At 53.7% G+C, this 14,650-nt stretch overlaps 1 protein-coding gene across 18 annotated transcripts in view; it reads left to right on the top strand.

The window, feature by feature from the left end:
- Positions 1-13,470, top strand: part of ANKS1A (ankyrin repeat and sterile alpha motif domain containing 1A) — a 107,018-nt gene extending 93,548 nt beyond the window's left edge. For 5 of the 18 annotated variants that reach the window (XM_040535791.1, XM_040535786.1, XM_040535790.1 and 2 more), the window contains 9 exons: positions 134-241; positions 2,682-2,846; positions 3,302-3,430; positions 3,660-3,731; positions 4,178-4,264; positions 4,636-4,773; positions 5,786-5,956; positions 6,426-6,524; positions 7,225-13,470. In XM_040535791.1, the coding sequence (XP_040391725.1) occupies positions 134-241; positions 2,682-2,846; positions 3,302-3,430; positions 3,660-3,731; positions 4,178-4,264; positions 4,636-4,773; positions 5,786-5,956; positions 6,426-6,524; positions 7,225-7,344 (1,089 nt within the window). In that variant the 3' untranslated portion in view covers positions 7,345-13,470. The remainder of the gene's footprint in view (positions 1-133; positions 242-2,681; positions 2,847-3,301; positions 3,431-3,659; positions 3,732-4,177; positions 4,265-4,635; positions 4,774-5,785; positions 5,957-6,425; positions 6,525-7,224) is intronic. The other 13 variants (XM_040535801.1, XM_040535797.1, XM_040535799.1 and 10 more) reach the window with 9 other exon arrangements.
- Positions 13,471-14,650: the final 1,180 nt, after the last annotated feature.

Genomic DNA, 14,650 nt, shown 5'->3' with positions numbered 1-14,650 from the left:
CGGAGGGGGACGCTTCGCTTCGTGCAGGGGGCAGGAAAGCTGGGGGGCGCGCAGGGAGCTGCAGCTCCCGTGCTCCCCAAAGCTGCTGTGCGTTTCTCCAGCCCCGCTGACAGCGACCCACCTCTCCCTGCAGGTGCTGAAGGTGAACCTGCTCGGCCATCGGAAGAGGATCATCGCCTCGCTGGCAGACCGGCCCTACGAGGAGCCACCGGCCAAGCCGCCGCGGTTCTCGCAACTGAGAGTGAGTCGCTGGTTGTGTCCTCGCCGGGCTGGGGACACCTCTCAGTAGTGGCCGGGTGCTTTGCTCTGCCCTGGCTCGCCTTCACTTTCCTCCCATTTCTTTCAAAGAACTAATCCCGGGCCTGCCAGGAATAACCACCTCCTTCTGGTTAGCGGCTGACACCTCTGAGGGGCTCAGGGAGCACGTTTAGGGAGGGCTTAGGTCCTGGGTGGGCAGCGAGGCTCAGCGGGGAGGCTTGTTCAGCCTTCCTCTGCTTCCTTCGTGCACAGGAAATTCTGCCGAGCAAAATCAATAAAAAAGAAAATAAAACCCCTACAATGTCAATATTTAAGTTAAAACTCCTTTGAAAGTAGGTAGCGAGAGTAATAAGTGTAGAGAGTGATCTTTGAAAATTGCATTGCTTTTTTTTTTTTAAACAAAAGGCTTTTTTCTGATTAGAACAAATCGATTTGACCTGGAAGCTCGGGTTACTCCCGGCTCTCAGACACTTGGTGGTTTGGGAAGAAAGTTCTTGAAGTGCTGAGGCAACCACACACAGCTGGCGGTGCGGAGGAGGGAGTTTTGCGTTGAGCCGTTCCCGTGGATGCACCTTGGCTGCTGCCGTAGATGATGCAGAGCCCGATCCATAGCTGATGCTGTAGATGATGCAGAGCCCGATGCTCCCACCCCGAACCAGACCGAGCGACCTCTGGGAATGTGACAGCCAGACCGGCTCTCGCTTGGCCGGAGCCCTGACCTCGTGTCCGATTCCTCCTCATCTCTGCTGGGTCTTCTTACAAGCACCCGCATCAGAAAACCTCCTGGTTGCAGGAAAATTCCCCTTATCTCAGACCAGCCGGAACCCTGGAGCACTAGGACAGAGAGGGAACAGATTTCAGGTGCCACGTTGTGCCGTGCAAACCTTGCTTCGGTTGGGCCGCACAGCGGCGACCGGCACCGTCCCTTGGACAGACGCCCCCTGCTCAGCTGCTGCGATGGGATGCAGCTGGGGCGTGACGTTTTGATTGCGCCCTTGGGGAGGCTGAGATCCGTCTCCTTGGGCTGCTGGGGTTGTCTAGAGCTGCTGCTCCCACTGCCAAATAGCCCTCGGGGTGATTCGTGGATGTTGATCTTTGCTGCAGCAGTGGGAGCTTTGGACGTCAGGCCCGTCTGTACTGGGGTGCCTGAGAGGGGAGCGGTCGTGTTTGCCGTTCTCCCTGAGAACCGCTGTCTGGGAGCTGAATTTAACAAAACGTCGAGCTTGCAGCTAACCTGTGAGCTTCGCAGGAGGGCAGCAAGTCACGCAGGGTGAGCGGGTCGCACTGCTTCCTCCCGGTGTTTGCAGATCGGCTTCCTGGAGCAGGAACGGGGAGCGACTGGGGTTTCCCCGTCCCAACCATCTGCTCCTTTCTCTGCTGCAGAGCTCCTCTCCTTTGCCCTGCATTCCCAGGGCTTTTCAACCAAAGCAGTCGTAACTGCAGCAAGTTTCCGAAGGCAGGGCGGTGGTGGGGAGAGGAGTCCTTTGGTGCGGCACCGGCCGGTGGGTGTGCGGGGCGGGGAGGCTGTGGAGGAGAACGGGGCCGTTCGCAGCGCTTCCTGGCGCTGCAGCTGGTGCCTCCCAGCGCCTGGCTGCGGCTGGGGAGCGGAAGGACGTCAATGGCAAATTAAGCAAGCCCCTTGAATAGGACTAATGCGTGCTGCAGCTGCGAGCTCCCCGCACTGCCTGCCGGGCCCCTTGGCACATCCAGGCAGCGAGTGCTGCCTGCAGGCAGAGCCAGGCTCTCCGGGGCCGGCTGATCCGAGGGCTTTGCTCGGTGCCTTAGCAGAGCCCGTTCTCTGCAAACACCCTGCCCGCAGCCCGGCGTGCCTCCTGCCTTCCTCAGACAGGAGGTGGGGACGTGCTTGGCTGCTGCATACCTGCCTGAAACCATCCTGGAGCAGAGCAGGGGTGTGGAGGGGAAAAGAAACGACCTGAGTGAAGGCGCTGAGCCCGCAGAGCAGGAGCTGACCCCGGTAACTCTGCTCACTGCACCCGTTGTGTTGGGCAGTGTAAGGGGCAGCCTGCAGACCCTGGTCCCGGTTCCTAGGGAGAAATTACCGCTGTGATCCCAACTGGAAACCAGGGCACAGCTTTGGGCTCGAGCCCTTCCCTTCCTCGCGCTCTGGGTGGCTGCAGGGCAGCGGCTGCTGCTCGAGCATCGACTCGGCAGCCGTGGGACGAGCCCTGGCTGGGCTGTGCTGATAACACGGTGCAGATAACAGCGCCTGCAGGACCAGCACACCCCAGGGGAAGCGCCAGCAGCCAAATCCTGCTCTGCTGGTGCTGTGCTGGCTGCCTGCGGCCGCCTGTGCTGCCACGGGGCTGGAGGGCAGCGGGGGCAGAGGCAGCGCGAGGAGCGTGGCGCGGGCAGGGCTGCGGCGCAGGCTGACGGGGACGGTTCTGGGTGTCTGCCCCTTTCAGTGCCAGGACTTGATGTCCCAGACGTCGTCGCCCCTGAGCCAGAACGACTCCTGCACTGGCAGATCCGCAGATCTCCTGCTGCCCTCCGGAGACACTGGGAAGAGGCAACACGAGCGGGGCAGCGAGGTTGCGCCGTACTCCAGAGTTGACCGCTACAAAGCACAGGTCAGTGCGGGCTTCCGTGTGTCCTGCTCAGCTCGGTGCAGGTTCCCTTCCTCTGGAGCCAGCGAGGAGTTAGGATGACGCGCGGAGGGTCAGGGAGCCGATCCGGCAGAGCTTCCATCGCTGCTGCTGCCCCCAGCAGCTCGTCTCGTAGTCCCAAAGCTGGGAAAAAACAAGGAAGCCTTGAAGAAAATAAGGAGGCCTGTAGCTTGTGTAGTGTTTCAGCTGAGAAAATAAGGAAACAGAGAGACAGGGAGCCTACGGACAGCAACCTGTGCCTCAGTCTCACCACTCAGATGGGCGACGTGCACATCCACGAGCACCTTCACCCACAGCGTGCTGCCCCCTCCCAGCCCCTGTGAGATTTTGGGAACCATCAACCCACGGAGCCCCCCCGAGATCTGCGTTTCACCCTGGGGAGGATGTGCTGTGGTTTCACGTGCACCTTTCTACCCCAGCAGGAGGAGCGTCGGGAGTCAAAGTTGACCCTGCGCCCCCCCAGCCTGGCTGCCCCGTACGCCCCAGTCCAGAACTGGCAGCACCAGCCGGAGAAGCTCATCTTCGAGTCCTGCGGGTACGAGGCCAACGTAAGTGGCTCTTGGCTTGTGTGGGTGGACGGGGCGAGGAGGCTGTGGGCTCAGGGTGCTGCACGGGGAGGTGGCACACGTCCTCCCCCCTCCCTGGGCGACCTGCTCCTCCATGGCCGTGGCCGTGGCCGCTCGCCGGGCCGTGGCCTTGCTTCGGGGCTGGGAAGTTTGCACCTGAAGCCTCCGGGGTGTCTGAGAGCACGTTAACATCTCCTCCCCTTCCTGACAGTACCTGGGCTCCATGCTGATCAAAGACCTCCGAGGGACGGAGTCCACGCAGGACGCCTGTGCCAAGATGAGGGTAAGGGGGCTGTGGGGACGGGGGGGTCGGCTCGCAGCCCCAGGGGGATGATGTGGAGAGAGGGACGGGGGGATGTTGGTGTAGCTGCAGCTCTCCAGACCCCGCAGGCAGGGCAGAGCAGGGGCCCAGGCCATGTAACAGGCTGTGGCCGCTATTGCTGGTGAATGGGCCCCTCGCCAGCACCTTTCCCTCTAGTTTGAATGGCTGTGCAGTAGGAGAATCAGGGTTTTTGCTGAGAAAACCAGGCTCGCTTCAGATCCCCATCCCTTCCCGTCTCCTTCCACCAGAAGCAGGTTTTCTGCCTCCTGGTCCGAGCCCCCCAGAGGCCTCCCCTTGAGGGTCTGTGCTGACCCCCAGCAGGGTTGGGGTGGTGCTGAGGAAGGGGGTGGTGCTGAGGAAGGGGGCATTGTTCACAGCCGTTCACCTGAGTGTTCTTGTTTCTGAAGAAATCCACAGAACATATGAAGAAGATTCCGACCATAATACTGTCCATCACGTACAAGGGGGTGAAGTTCATCGATGCCTCTAACAAGGTGAGCTTAAAACGCCTCAAAGCTGGTGCCTGGAGGGACAAGACCTGCAGTGCCACCTGCCTGAGGGGCTGCGGGTCACATCTGGTGCCTCCAGAAGCCTCGGCTGGTCCTGCAGAGCTGCCGGGGCCATGGGGGAGCACCAGGGCGGTGACGGTTACCTGAACGCCGAAGGCTTGGCCAGCAGGCTGCTTGGGGACCCCGTTGCCATTTATTCCTACCAGGGGAAAGAGCTGGCACTGGTCTGGGTGGGAGAAACCCTTCCCTGCCGGTGCCTGGTGTGCTCCCTGTCCCCAGCACACGCTTGTCACCGCTCCCTTTGCTGGGTGTGTTTGCCATCCCCACATGGGTGATGCTGTGGTTGTCTCCTACAGAACGTCATTGCTGAGCACGAGATCCGGAACATTTCCTGCGCTGCTCAGGACCCCGAGGATCTCTGCACGTTCGCCTACATCACCAAGGACCTGCAGACCAGCCACCACTACTGCCACGTCTTCAGCACCGTGGATGTGGTGAGTCGGGGTGGAGCGTCCGGCCTCGCTGCGAGCCTCGGGGCGCGTGCACAGCCCCGCGGGTTGTCCTCCTGCCCGGGTGTTCGCTGTCCTGCCTGCCTTGGCCTCCAGGGTATGGAGGTGTTCCCCAGGAGCAGTGAGCGTGCAGGTAGGACGGGTGCTTGCCCTGTTCGCGGCGCTCGTAGCTTGTCCATCTCCCTTCAGGCCACCTCTGAGTGCCCTGAGGTGCTGCCAGGAGGGTTGTTGCAGTCCAAGCGGTCAGACCGTTAGCTGAACGAAGCCTGTTTGTGTGTGGGTTCGGTCTGTGTGATCAGACTCCAGCGGTGGCTTCTGTTTTGGGTGGGTCCAATCTGTGTAATTCTGTAATTACTCAGCTTTATGGGCAAGTCAGAGACCAGGATCTGGCCCATTCCGGGGCTCTTACCTATTTCTACCCTAAAACATTCCTTTAGGAGTCCTAGCTCAAAATGCTTTTACTTTCCAGCCCTGTTGACAAAGAGGATATTTGTCTGCCTTCATTATTGTGGTCTCCAGTGCTGAATAAACCAGGGCAGGAGATTTTCCCTCTTGGGGAATATGCTGTGAACAAAGCCCTAACGCGCTCTCAATTACACACAGTGTAATAGGCTGATTTAACAGCCTTTTAATTCACTGAGTGTGTGGAAGCATCACTTGCTTTCCTTCTTGGGCAGAATCAGCTATGCAGAACGTTTGGGCTTTTTCTCTTTCCGATGCAAAACGCTGCTACATTGCGGTGCCCAAGGGGCCGCAGCAGGCTTGCAGGTGGTCCCGGGAAGGTGTGGGGGAGGTTGCTCAGTGCTGTGGGGCAGGAGCTGCGGAGAGGGAGCTGGGGACGTGGCAGGATGTGCCCTGCTGGCGGAAAAGCGACGAGCCCTGCTGAGGGTCTGCGTCTCCAGAGCAAGCTCATCCCGCGGCTGCCGAGTGCATGGGCTCAGGGTGAGGGAGCTCGCATGCACCTAACAGCTGTGTGTTTTCTGCGCTCTCTCCGAAGAACCTGACGTACGAAATCATCCTCACGTTGGGGCAGGCGTTCGAGGTCGCCTACCAGCTGGCCCTCCAAGCCCAGAGAGCGAAGCCGCTGGGCGCTGCAGCAGGAGAGACGATCGAAACGAAATCTTCCAAACCGGTGCCTAAACCACGAGCCGGCGTGAGGAAATCTGCAGTACGTATGCGCGGGCTGGCAGGCGGCCGGGTGTCGTCTGCGTGGTCCTAGCTGGGGTTTCTCCTGGGCACAACTTGCCTAAGTCCCCCTCGTCGTGGTGGGGAAGCCTGGGTGCAGACGGGGTGCTCGTAGCTTTAGGCACCGCGGGTATTGCAGCGGCCGTGGCTCTGCTGGCAGCTGTGCCGCGGCGGCGGGGCTTCCCCTGCTGGGATGAGGGTGAGCAGAGATGGAAATGCCCCGGGTGGGATGGGGGTTAAGTGTCCTGCTTGGATCCAGTGCAGCTTCCGTGCGCAAACCTGCAGAGCCACGAGGAGCTCAGTGGGCACCCTGCAGTTTGCAGCGTGGGAGCGCCCTCGGAGCCAAAACGCACCGAGGTTGGAGCTGCTGAGGAGCAGGGACTGCTGCACCAGCCATTGCTTTCCTTTAATGTCTCCTTTTGTCTGTGTTCTGCTTGCTTCCCCCCGCTCAGGTGCCGCTCCCTCCCGACACCCGCTGTTGTTACTGTCACACCTGTACAACACACCGCCCCTCCTACCTGCCGCTGCAGTCTGTTAGTCCCGGAGCTAAGGTCTTTACCCTTTTCCTGCCATCTCCCATTACCAACCGCCCTGGGCTGCCCCAGCTGCCACCGGCCTCCCCGCTTCCCGTGCCTCCTGCCGTGCTCCCGTGTCCTGCCTCGCCGCCGTTTTCCCTCCCCACTCGTTCCAGGGCCCGCACCGTGGGCTCCGATGGACCCCGGGGACAAACTGCGCAGTCTCCCCGCTGATGCAGAGTGGCAGCTCTCAGCTAACCGCATTGCTCTTCTTGGTGGTGGTAACCTTCCTGTAGGATCCTGATGCGGGAGGACAAGAGGAAAGAGCCTTGCTTGGTCAGGAGAGTAAATCACGTGGGAGTTCACCTGCCTGGAGCTGTCTCCCTCTCTCTGCCTCTTATTTTTTTATAGTGCCGTCTCTACAGCGCTGAATTTTTCATGCTTGTTTGTGAAACGAAGTGAAGCTGTCGCTAACGGTGATAGGGGCTTGCAGGCCTAGCTCAGGAGGTCATCTCAGGGTGCTGGGCTGAGAATGATGTGCTTAGAAATGTTTTAGCTGTGAAGGACTTAAATGTCTCCGCAGTGAGAGCTGCTTCCCTGCACACGTACATTTTGGGGATAGGTGTTGGGCAGAGCAGCAGCCTCTCCACACGTTGAGTGCCCGCTCGTTCTGTCCCAGCCTCGGGCTCCCGGAGGCGCGATGCCCTAACGCGCTTTTTCTCTCCTTCATTTCCAGCTGGAGCCCCCTGAAGTGGACCAAGACTCCCAGTCTCATGCCAGTGTCTCCTGGGTCGTGGACCCCAAACAGGACTCCAAGCGGACCCTCAGCACTAAGTATGAGACCACTATCTTCTAAAGCAAACAAACCCTGTGTCCACCTAGTCTAACCGTGCCTTTGCGATCTGATCTGTCTGCTGTTCTAAACTCCCTCTTCCTCCAGCTGCTCGCACTGAGCCCCGCGTAGGCACTACGTCAAAGGCAGCAGCACTTAAGAGACTGTAGACTTACACGGCTTTTGTACCTGATCACTACTGAACACTGTGAATTCTCCTTACTCGGAAACAAGGGTAACACGCTGTTAGATGTCCGTGAGGTGGGAGGTGCAGAGGGGTGCAGGCTGGGGCAGTCGGAGATGTGGATCCAGGAAGCCGCCTGCCGTTTTCACATCTTTCCCCTCGCTCTGGCACTGTGAATCCTTGGGGCAACGTGACGCTCCCCAGGCCTTTTTTCTATTTCACCTTCTTATCCTTGGACTGATGGAGACCTCCCGTCTCTGCGGTGCACGCACTCCCTCCTCCTAGATCCTCTGTTTCCCGACTGAGCCACGGCTGCATACCGTTCCGGTGAACTCACCCCTCCTCTTACCTGTCATTCGAACCGACACTAACCACTGTGATGCTGTCTGCAAATAACACGGTCACTAGATTTCCTCACGGGGTCCCTGCCCACGATCTCTCTCCTTGAAGCCTGGAGCAGAGAAGCTGCTCTGATGGGAGCGCAGGTTTGGGCCGGGCGTGATCGTTCCCACTGTGAGCTCTGACCCTTCCCGGAGATCCGGCGTGGTGGCCTCCAGCGAGCGCCCCGCGAGAGCTTTTCAGCTGCATGCATTTCAGTCCCTGGTAGGATTTTCCCCCGTAGTCCTTGTGTTTACACTCACCAGACAGACTTCTCGTGACCTATGGGCGTAGTTCTCACTTGTAAAGATTGTGAAGAGGTAAAGCACTTCAAGGCACGTGTTGTTAGCCCCGTGTTGGGAAGGAAAGGTGTTTGAGAGGGGCTGGACACTGCGCAGGTAGAGGTCAGGTAAAGCAGGCGGAGCTGTGCTGTGTTCAGCACGTTTTCTGCATTTTCCTTTTTTGCCGAAGGGAGAGATGTGATTGAAATCAGTCTGCTGCTGACCCAAAGCTTATTTTCAGTCTACAAAACATTGCACGATGAGGGCTACAGGGATCTTGAAACATCTGTTGCCTTTCATCCTTGAGAGCAAGGATTTCATTTGGAAATGGCCCCACGTCAGTGGGCACCTCTGCCTGTGCTGGCTGTTCCTCAAGCGTGTGTTTTCCTCTGGGAGCATGTCCCCATTTCTGTGCATCTCAGTAGAAGCCGCTTTTAGTCTCAGACTGGGAATCATTTGCATGAGGCTGCAGGGCACTTGGCACAGGTCAGAGCGGAGCTGGGACGGGCTGGGACTGCAGAACAGTTCACGTCCCCCGTGAGTACCCGAGCAAGCTGTCACAGACCTGCCCCCAGTTCCTTCGCTTGCGTTTGCAAAGCTCTCTGAGATGAAACTGAGGAGGTGGAGGGTGATCTGATGGCGAGACAGTGCTGGGAAGCAGGACTCCAGCTTCTCATTAACTTCTGCTTCTCATTAACATGCTGCATGTCCAAGCAACGTAGCCTCTCTTTACCTCGGTGTCCCCGTTTTCAGGCTGGGAATGCACTTACCTACCTCTCAGGGTGCGAGGCTCGCTCCGTTTACAGAGCTGTTGTGGGGCCCAGTAGTGAAAGGCGTCGCAACTTCCACACAGTGGCAGCAAACCCCTTGCGCTCAGCTTCGCTCTCCCGACGGACGCCGTCCGGGACCCGCGGTCTCGCAGCGAAGCCCCAGCGTGGGCCCTGCTCAGCCCCTCGCGGGCAGCGGCCGCGCACCTTTCCCGGGGGGAGGCTGAGCAGGTGGGGCAGCGTGGCCAGGGCTGTAGCTCGCTGACGTGCACCTTCATGCGAGAGTCTGAAAAAATCCCCTCGCAGCCCAGGTGTGGGGAGCTGGCGGTGACAGTGAGTCTGTGTTAGAGACCTGAAGGTGGGCGGCAGCCGCCCGCTCACCCGCGTGCCGTGGCTGCGTGGGCACCGTGGGTTACGTGGGCAGGGGGCGCACGCATGTCTCCAGCAGCGCTCTGGTTCCAAAAGAGCTTTTGGAATTTACCCCGAATCTCCCCTCATGATCAGTGAATGGTCAGAACAGCAACCCTGGATTATTTCCAGCTGTTCTTTAGGGGACAGAACAAGCTCGCCTGAGTTTTACTGGGGCTTTAGAGCTTCTGCCTCGCTGCTTCTGTTTCCCCAGACTTGTGGTGAAATCTGATGTTTCAACATCTTTATTTAGCTGTTTTCTTGGGAATTAGTTTGATCATTGGAGTCCTTTGTGGCTTAATGGCACTGAGTGGCAAACTGACTTCAAAATTAGGGCCAGGCTAGTAAGCATCCCAGTGAGAGGACTCAGGGGATTGTCTTAAAGCAAGAAAAGGAAAGTAGATGTATTTCCTGTGTTCTGAAGCCCTTAACATAGACCCAGTGGCTCCTCTGCCTAAAGGTCTGAAGCAGAGGTTGCGCTGGAGTTGCCCAAAGCACTGCAGCGCTGTCCCACGAGTCGGAGCATTGTGGATGGCAGAATATTGCAGTCAGAGGTACCCCGAGAGCTTGGTTTGGGGCTTGATTCTCAGCAGCTTTCCGAGCTGTACGAGTGCCCTCAGGGTTTAGTATCCTTCAGAGAGGAACAGAACCGATAGCAATGGCAGTGTAGTTTCTACGTGTAAGCATTTACCGTACAGTCGCCCACACCTATTCCTGATTTCAGAGGGTCTGAGCTCTTGCATCTCCCCCTGCGTTGAACTGGGAGCGGCAGGTTCCTCCCGAAACGGGGCCGCTAGTGCATGTGCCTTTCTAGGGGTGACCGTCCAAACCCAGCTGGAATCACAGGCGGCCCTGCCCACAGTACAAAGCTTCCTCTGTGTCCCTAACCCTCACGGCTGTGTCTCATCTCCTGGCTGTACGCCTCGCCTTTCCCAGCACTCGTTTGTGTATGACTCGGAAATCATTCATTCCATTATCTTCCTTTCTGTTTGCCTCTGAAAAGCTGATCTCCGGGCAGCTGTCTCCTACCACGGAAATGTAGTAACGGGGCAGAGACCTAAGAAGCAGTGGCCTGCTGACACGAAGATCATCTCCATCTGGCACTGGTGTCTGCCTCGGAGTGGGTGCATGGCTGCTCAGTGAGGGCTCCCAAAGCAGAGGGGGAAAGGGATCCCAGCCTCCAGCTGAGAAAAGCAGCTCTCCATTTCTAGCAAAGGAAAAGTTGAGACTTCCGAGGCCGAGAGCGATGTCACGTTTCCTAGGCTGAGAAAAAAAAAAAAAACTTCTTTCGACCCGTTTCTTTTTTTTTTACGTGTGAAATGATACAGAGTAAATCCAGTTCACAGTTTAAATGTAGCACTGCAGGTTTTTTTGGTGAGGGAAAAAAAAATTATCTTTATTTACTGAGAATCCACGCAGTCCGGCAAGGAGTACAATAGAAAGTCTTAGCAGTGGGAGTGGTGTGCGCATCTCTAATGGTACTGAAAATTGCTTCAATTCTGGGTGAACAGTAGCGAAATGCCAAATTCTTGGAAATAACTTCCTCCAGTGTGAGAAGCCTTGCAGGGTAAGTCTGCATCCCTTGCTTTCCAAGCCATTCCATGCTTTTATAGCGGATGGAGATAAGTTAAGGAAAAGAGTCTGCAAAGGATCTTTCACCTCCGAGTGGTTGTGGCCAAGTATTACCAATGGTACAAAGCTCGCTTCCCCTACAGAGAACTGTTGCATTGCAATACTTGACATTTCTATGGCAAGGACACAATTTCTTCCCATTTACGCACTGAATACCTGGAGGCGACTCCAGCCTCTTGTGCACCTGTCTTGTTTTTAAATGCAGTTATGCCCTGAAGGGTTGGATTTTTTTAAGCTTATTCAATTGTGATTTAGCACTTTTTTGATACTAGCTCGTTATTTAATTAGTGCAACAGTTTTTGGAAGATGAACAAAAAAAAAGGAGTTAAATTTTGGGCATTACACTGAAACAGTCCATACCCGAGGATAAATCATATCAACCCGAGGATGGCTTGGCCCCATTCGAAGTTCTGTATCCCCAAATACTGCCATCTTGAAGGTGTGCTGTGTGCTGATTTTTCTTTGAATTACCGGAGTATTTAACAGTAGTTTTGGCTGTGACTGATGTGTTTTCACAGTACTGTTCCTCTCGGGGGAGAGCTGTTAAAACAGTTGTGATTTTTAATCCTTCAGATGCAAAAACGTAGCGCGGCACATTTGTTACAATCTCGACAGGCATTGTAATGGTTGGGGATGTGGTACCCTGCTGCTTTACTAGAATGATATGCCCTAATAATTTCTGTTTAACTCCAGTTGCTGCTGTATGTCAGGATTTCATTTAGTCTCTCCAGCCAGTAAGATAGGAGAGAAGTGAACCATAATCCCAAGGGCATAGACCTGTAAATGATTAGGAGGGGAAAGTGGAGATTTTTTTTTAAGTTGATGAATTTAGGAAACCTAACATTCCTTGTTATGCGTATGTTGCAATTCATACTGGTGTAAGTGTAAATATTTGGTGTGTTGGCAACAAGTCTTTTTGGAGAGATTGCAAATTGAACCTCTGCTTGGGAGGAGGGACACCTTTCTTTTTTTGATGCACGAGCTTTTTGAAGGTTGGCTTGGAGGTGACGTGGTGATGAAGACTCCAATCTTCAGGGGGCTGGAATTGGTGACCCTGGTGGTCCTTTCCAGTCCTGTGTATAATTCCATGGTTGTCTTTAGTGATCCAACAGTTCTTTAGCCAGATGCTCTTTCTCATTTAATAGACAAAGCAATTGTTTTGGCAGTGCATCTTCCCCTTTAATTTCAGTGGGTTTTGAGGTACTTGCATGCTGGAGACTGATTCTGGACCATGCCAGTCACTGACTCCTAGGAATTTGTTTAACGCATCCATTACGCAGTATTTTGGCTCTTCCTCCCTACAGGATTTCATGGTACCTGGAGGAAAGTGCCCTAAATTTCTGGTGCTGAATATGACTGAATTAAAATGCATCTGCTGTACTGCCTGCCTGGGAAAAGGCGGTGTCGCCCCAGGTTTTGTTCCCCTTTTCGAGAACAGATTGTAGTTTACAGGCTTTGATTTGTACACGGCATGAGTCCAGGCTGAGAACTCAAGGCAAACAAACCAAGATGTTTGCTAAGATTTTTTTTACTAAGATTTTTTTTTTTTTAATAAAGGAGGGGATGATTTTTTTTCCAAATCGAAGTTGCTTTTTCCTTTTTAGTTTTGTATTTACAAAAACAAACAAACAAAACCACCTAATCTTAGCTGGTTTTGAACTTTCTTTGGGATTTTTCCTTTTAGAAGATAAAAATTATGCAACTCTTGTGGGGTACATGCCTGTCTCCCTCCTAGGGAGGAGATAGGGCACCTGCCAGGATGTACCTCTAGTGAAAAGTTCATGCCTTCACAAGGCTGCTGTGAGACACAGACCAGATGCCAAATAGTACCTCCAACCAACTCGTTCTGTGCCCAGCTGATGTGGGTTCAGTTGCTTTAATGCTCCTACCGCCCCACTTCAGAAGTTTCTAGCAGCAGAATTTTCCCTGGCTTTCTTCTGCTTGCATCATTTCCATGCAATCAGATCTTTATTTTAGAGCAAGCACAGTGTTTACAACACTGTCTTGTTGCAAAAAGTCTCCCTTGTAGGTCTCCTATTGGCGTTACTTACTGCATTTTTTATTTTTTTTTTCAAAAGGAAGTAAATGTGCTGCTCTTACCAAGTAGATCTAGTTCACTTTTCTTACCCGTGGAAGAATAACCTGAGATTCCCTAACAGGGCAGAGAACAGTCAAGTTCAGTTTGCAATGTAGACATTTTTGCTAATTGTGATGTATGGCAGTGGGACTGATTTGTAATACAAATGTTATTTAATCTGTCTGTATTTTGATACTTGAATTTCCTTTTATTTTCTGTATATACAATTGTTAATCTGTTCAAATTCGTCTGAATTTTCAACATCTTGTGGTACCAAACATAACCAATCTGTGCAACAACATAGACTGACCTCACTACAACAAGGCGAGATTGTAAATATTCCTGGGCTTCCAGCAGTCGTTTTGTTGTTTTCATAATTGTACAACTTAGAACAGACTGAATTAATAAACAAACTTAGACACACATTCGCCCTGTTATCACTGCGACCTACGTGTTGTGCAGAAGTCTCCTGTTCATCTGTGCAAGCAACGCTGTTCTTGTCCTCATCTCGCAGACCCGACCTGTGCAGCCGAAGCAGGTAAGAGAAAGGGGTGAGGGTGGGCAGCTGAGCGAGGTGTGATGAGTTCAGCCTAGCGCTGTACCTGTGTTGCTTTGCTTCGTAACTCCGAGGAACAAGAGACCATCAGCAATGTCAAGCGGCGCTCAGAGACGATTCGCTGCTCTCGTAGAAGCGAAGCACGGGCTGCTGCTCTGCTGGGAGCAGGCCTGATGCAATTCTTTGGCCGCAGGGCAGGGTTTGTGCTGTCCCGAGGCGTGTGGCACGCAGGATGTAGGATGTTGGCGGTGAAAATCGCTTTGGTTGAAGTCGCTCGTTTTGCAGTTAATCATACTGATCCCAATATGACTGGGATTGATTCAATATTGATCCCAAATACCGAATACTAAATTCTTTTGAGGCTAATTTATGCATAAAAGCACATCCACGTGCTCTGTTAAAGATACACCTACCTGTAACACGATGGTCTCCAACCACTGTGTTCTCCACATAATTGTGGGCAAGGCTGATTTTTACCCCTTCCCATGTACACCTGCAAGGATTGTTCCACTGAGGGTGGACTGTCAGGACCCTAATTTACTGATGATAAACACTAAAATCAATGTTCTGCTGCAGCACAGCAGCAATTAATTCACATAACAACTCTAACAGTTCAGGCAGCCATTGCATATAGTATTTACCCAGCAAAGATTTTTGGCATACCAAGTAGGAGGTTTTCTCTACATAAAATTAGAGCAAGAAATCCAGACATTTAAATACAGGTGAAAGTTCAGATTTTTGTGTCAAGTGAAATCTGGCTGATGTAAAATCCTAAATTCATTGGGGGCTGCTAAATTTATACCATATGCTCCATTTCTAATAATTCAGTAAGTCAGGTTTTCAAGCTAACTCTGAAATATATTGTGTAGTTATAATGATCTTAAATACCATGTGGCTTTATCAAATCCAAACTGCGTCCCTGGGCGGTGACTAACATTTCAGCAAAGTAGGCTACAGGCCCACAACAGAATTAACACCTTGAATTAAAAAAAAAAAAAAAAAAAAAAAAAAAAAAAAAAAAAAAAAAAAAAACACCTGCGTTGCAGT

Source organism: Cygnus olor, chromosome 24 (assembly GCF_009769625.2).
Source record: "Cygnus olor isolate bCygOlo1 chromosome 24, bCygOlo1.pri.v2, whole genome shotgun sequence".
In the NCBI taxonomy this organism is placed as follows: domain Eukaryota; kingdom Metazoa; phylum Chordata; class Aves; order Anseriformes; family Anatidae; genus Cygnus; species Cygnus olor.
The sequence above is the reverse complement of the archived record's forward strand: the minus strand, read 5'-3'. Positions and strand labels throughout refer to the sequence as shown.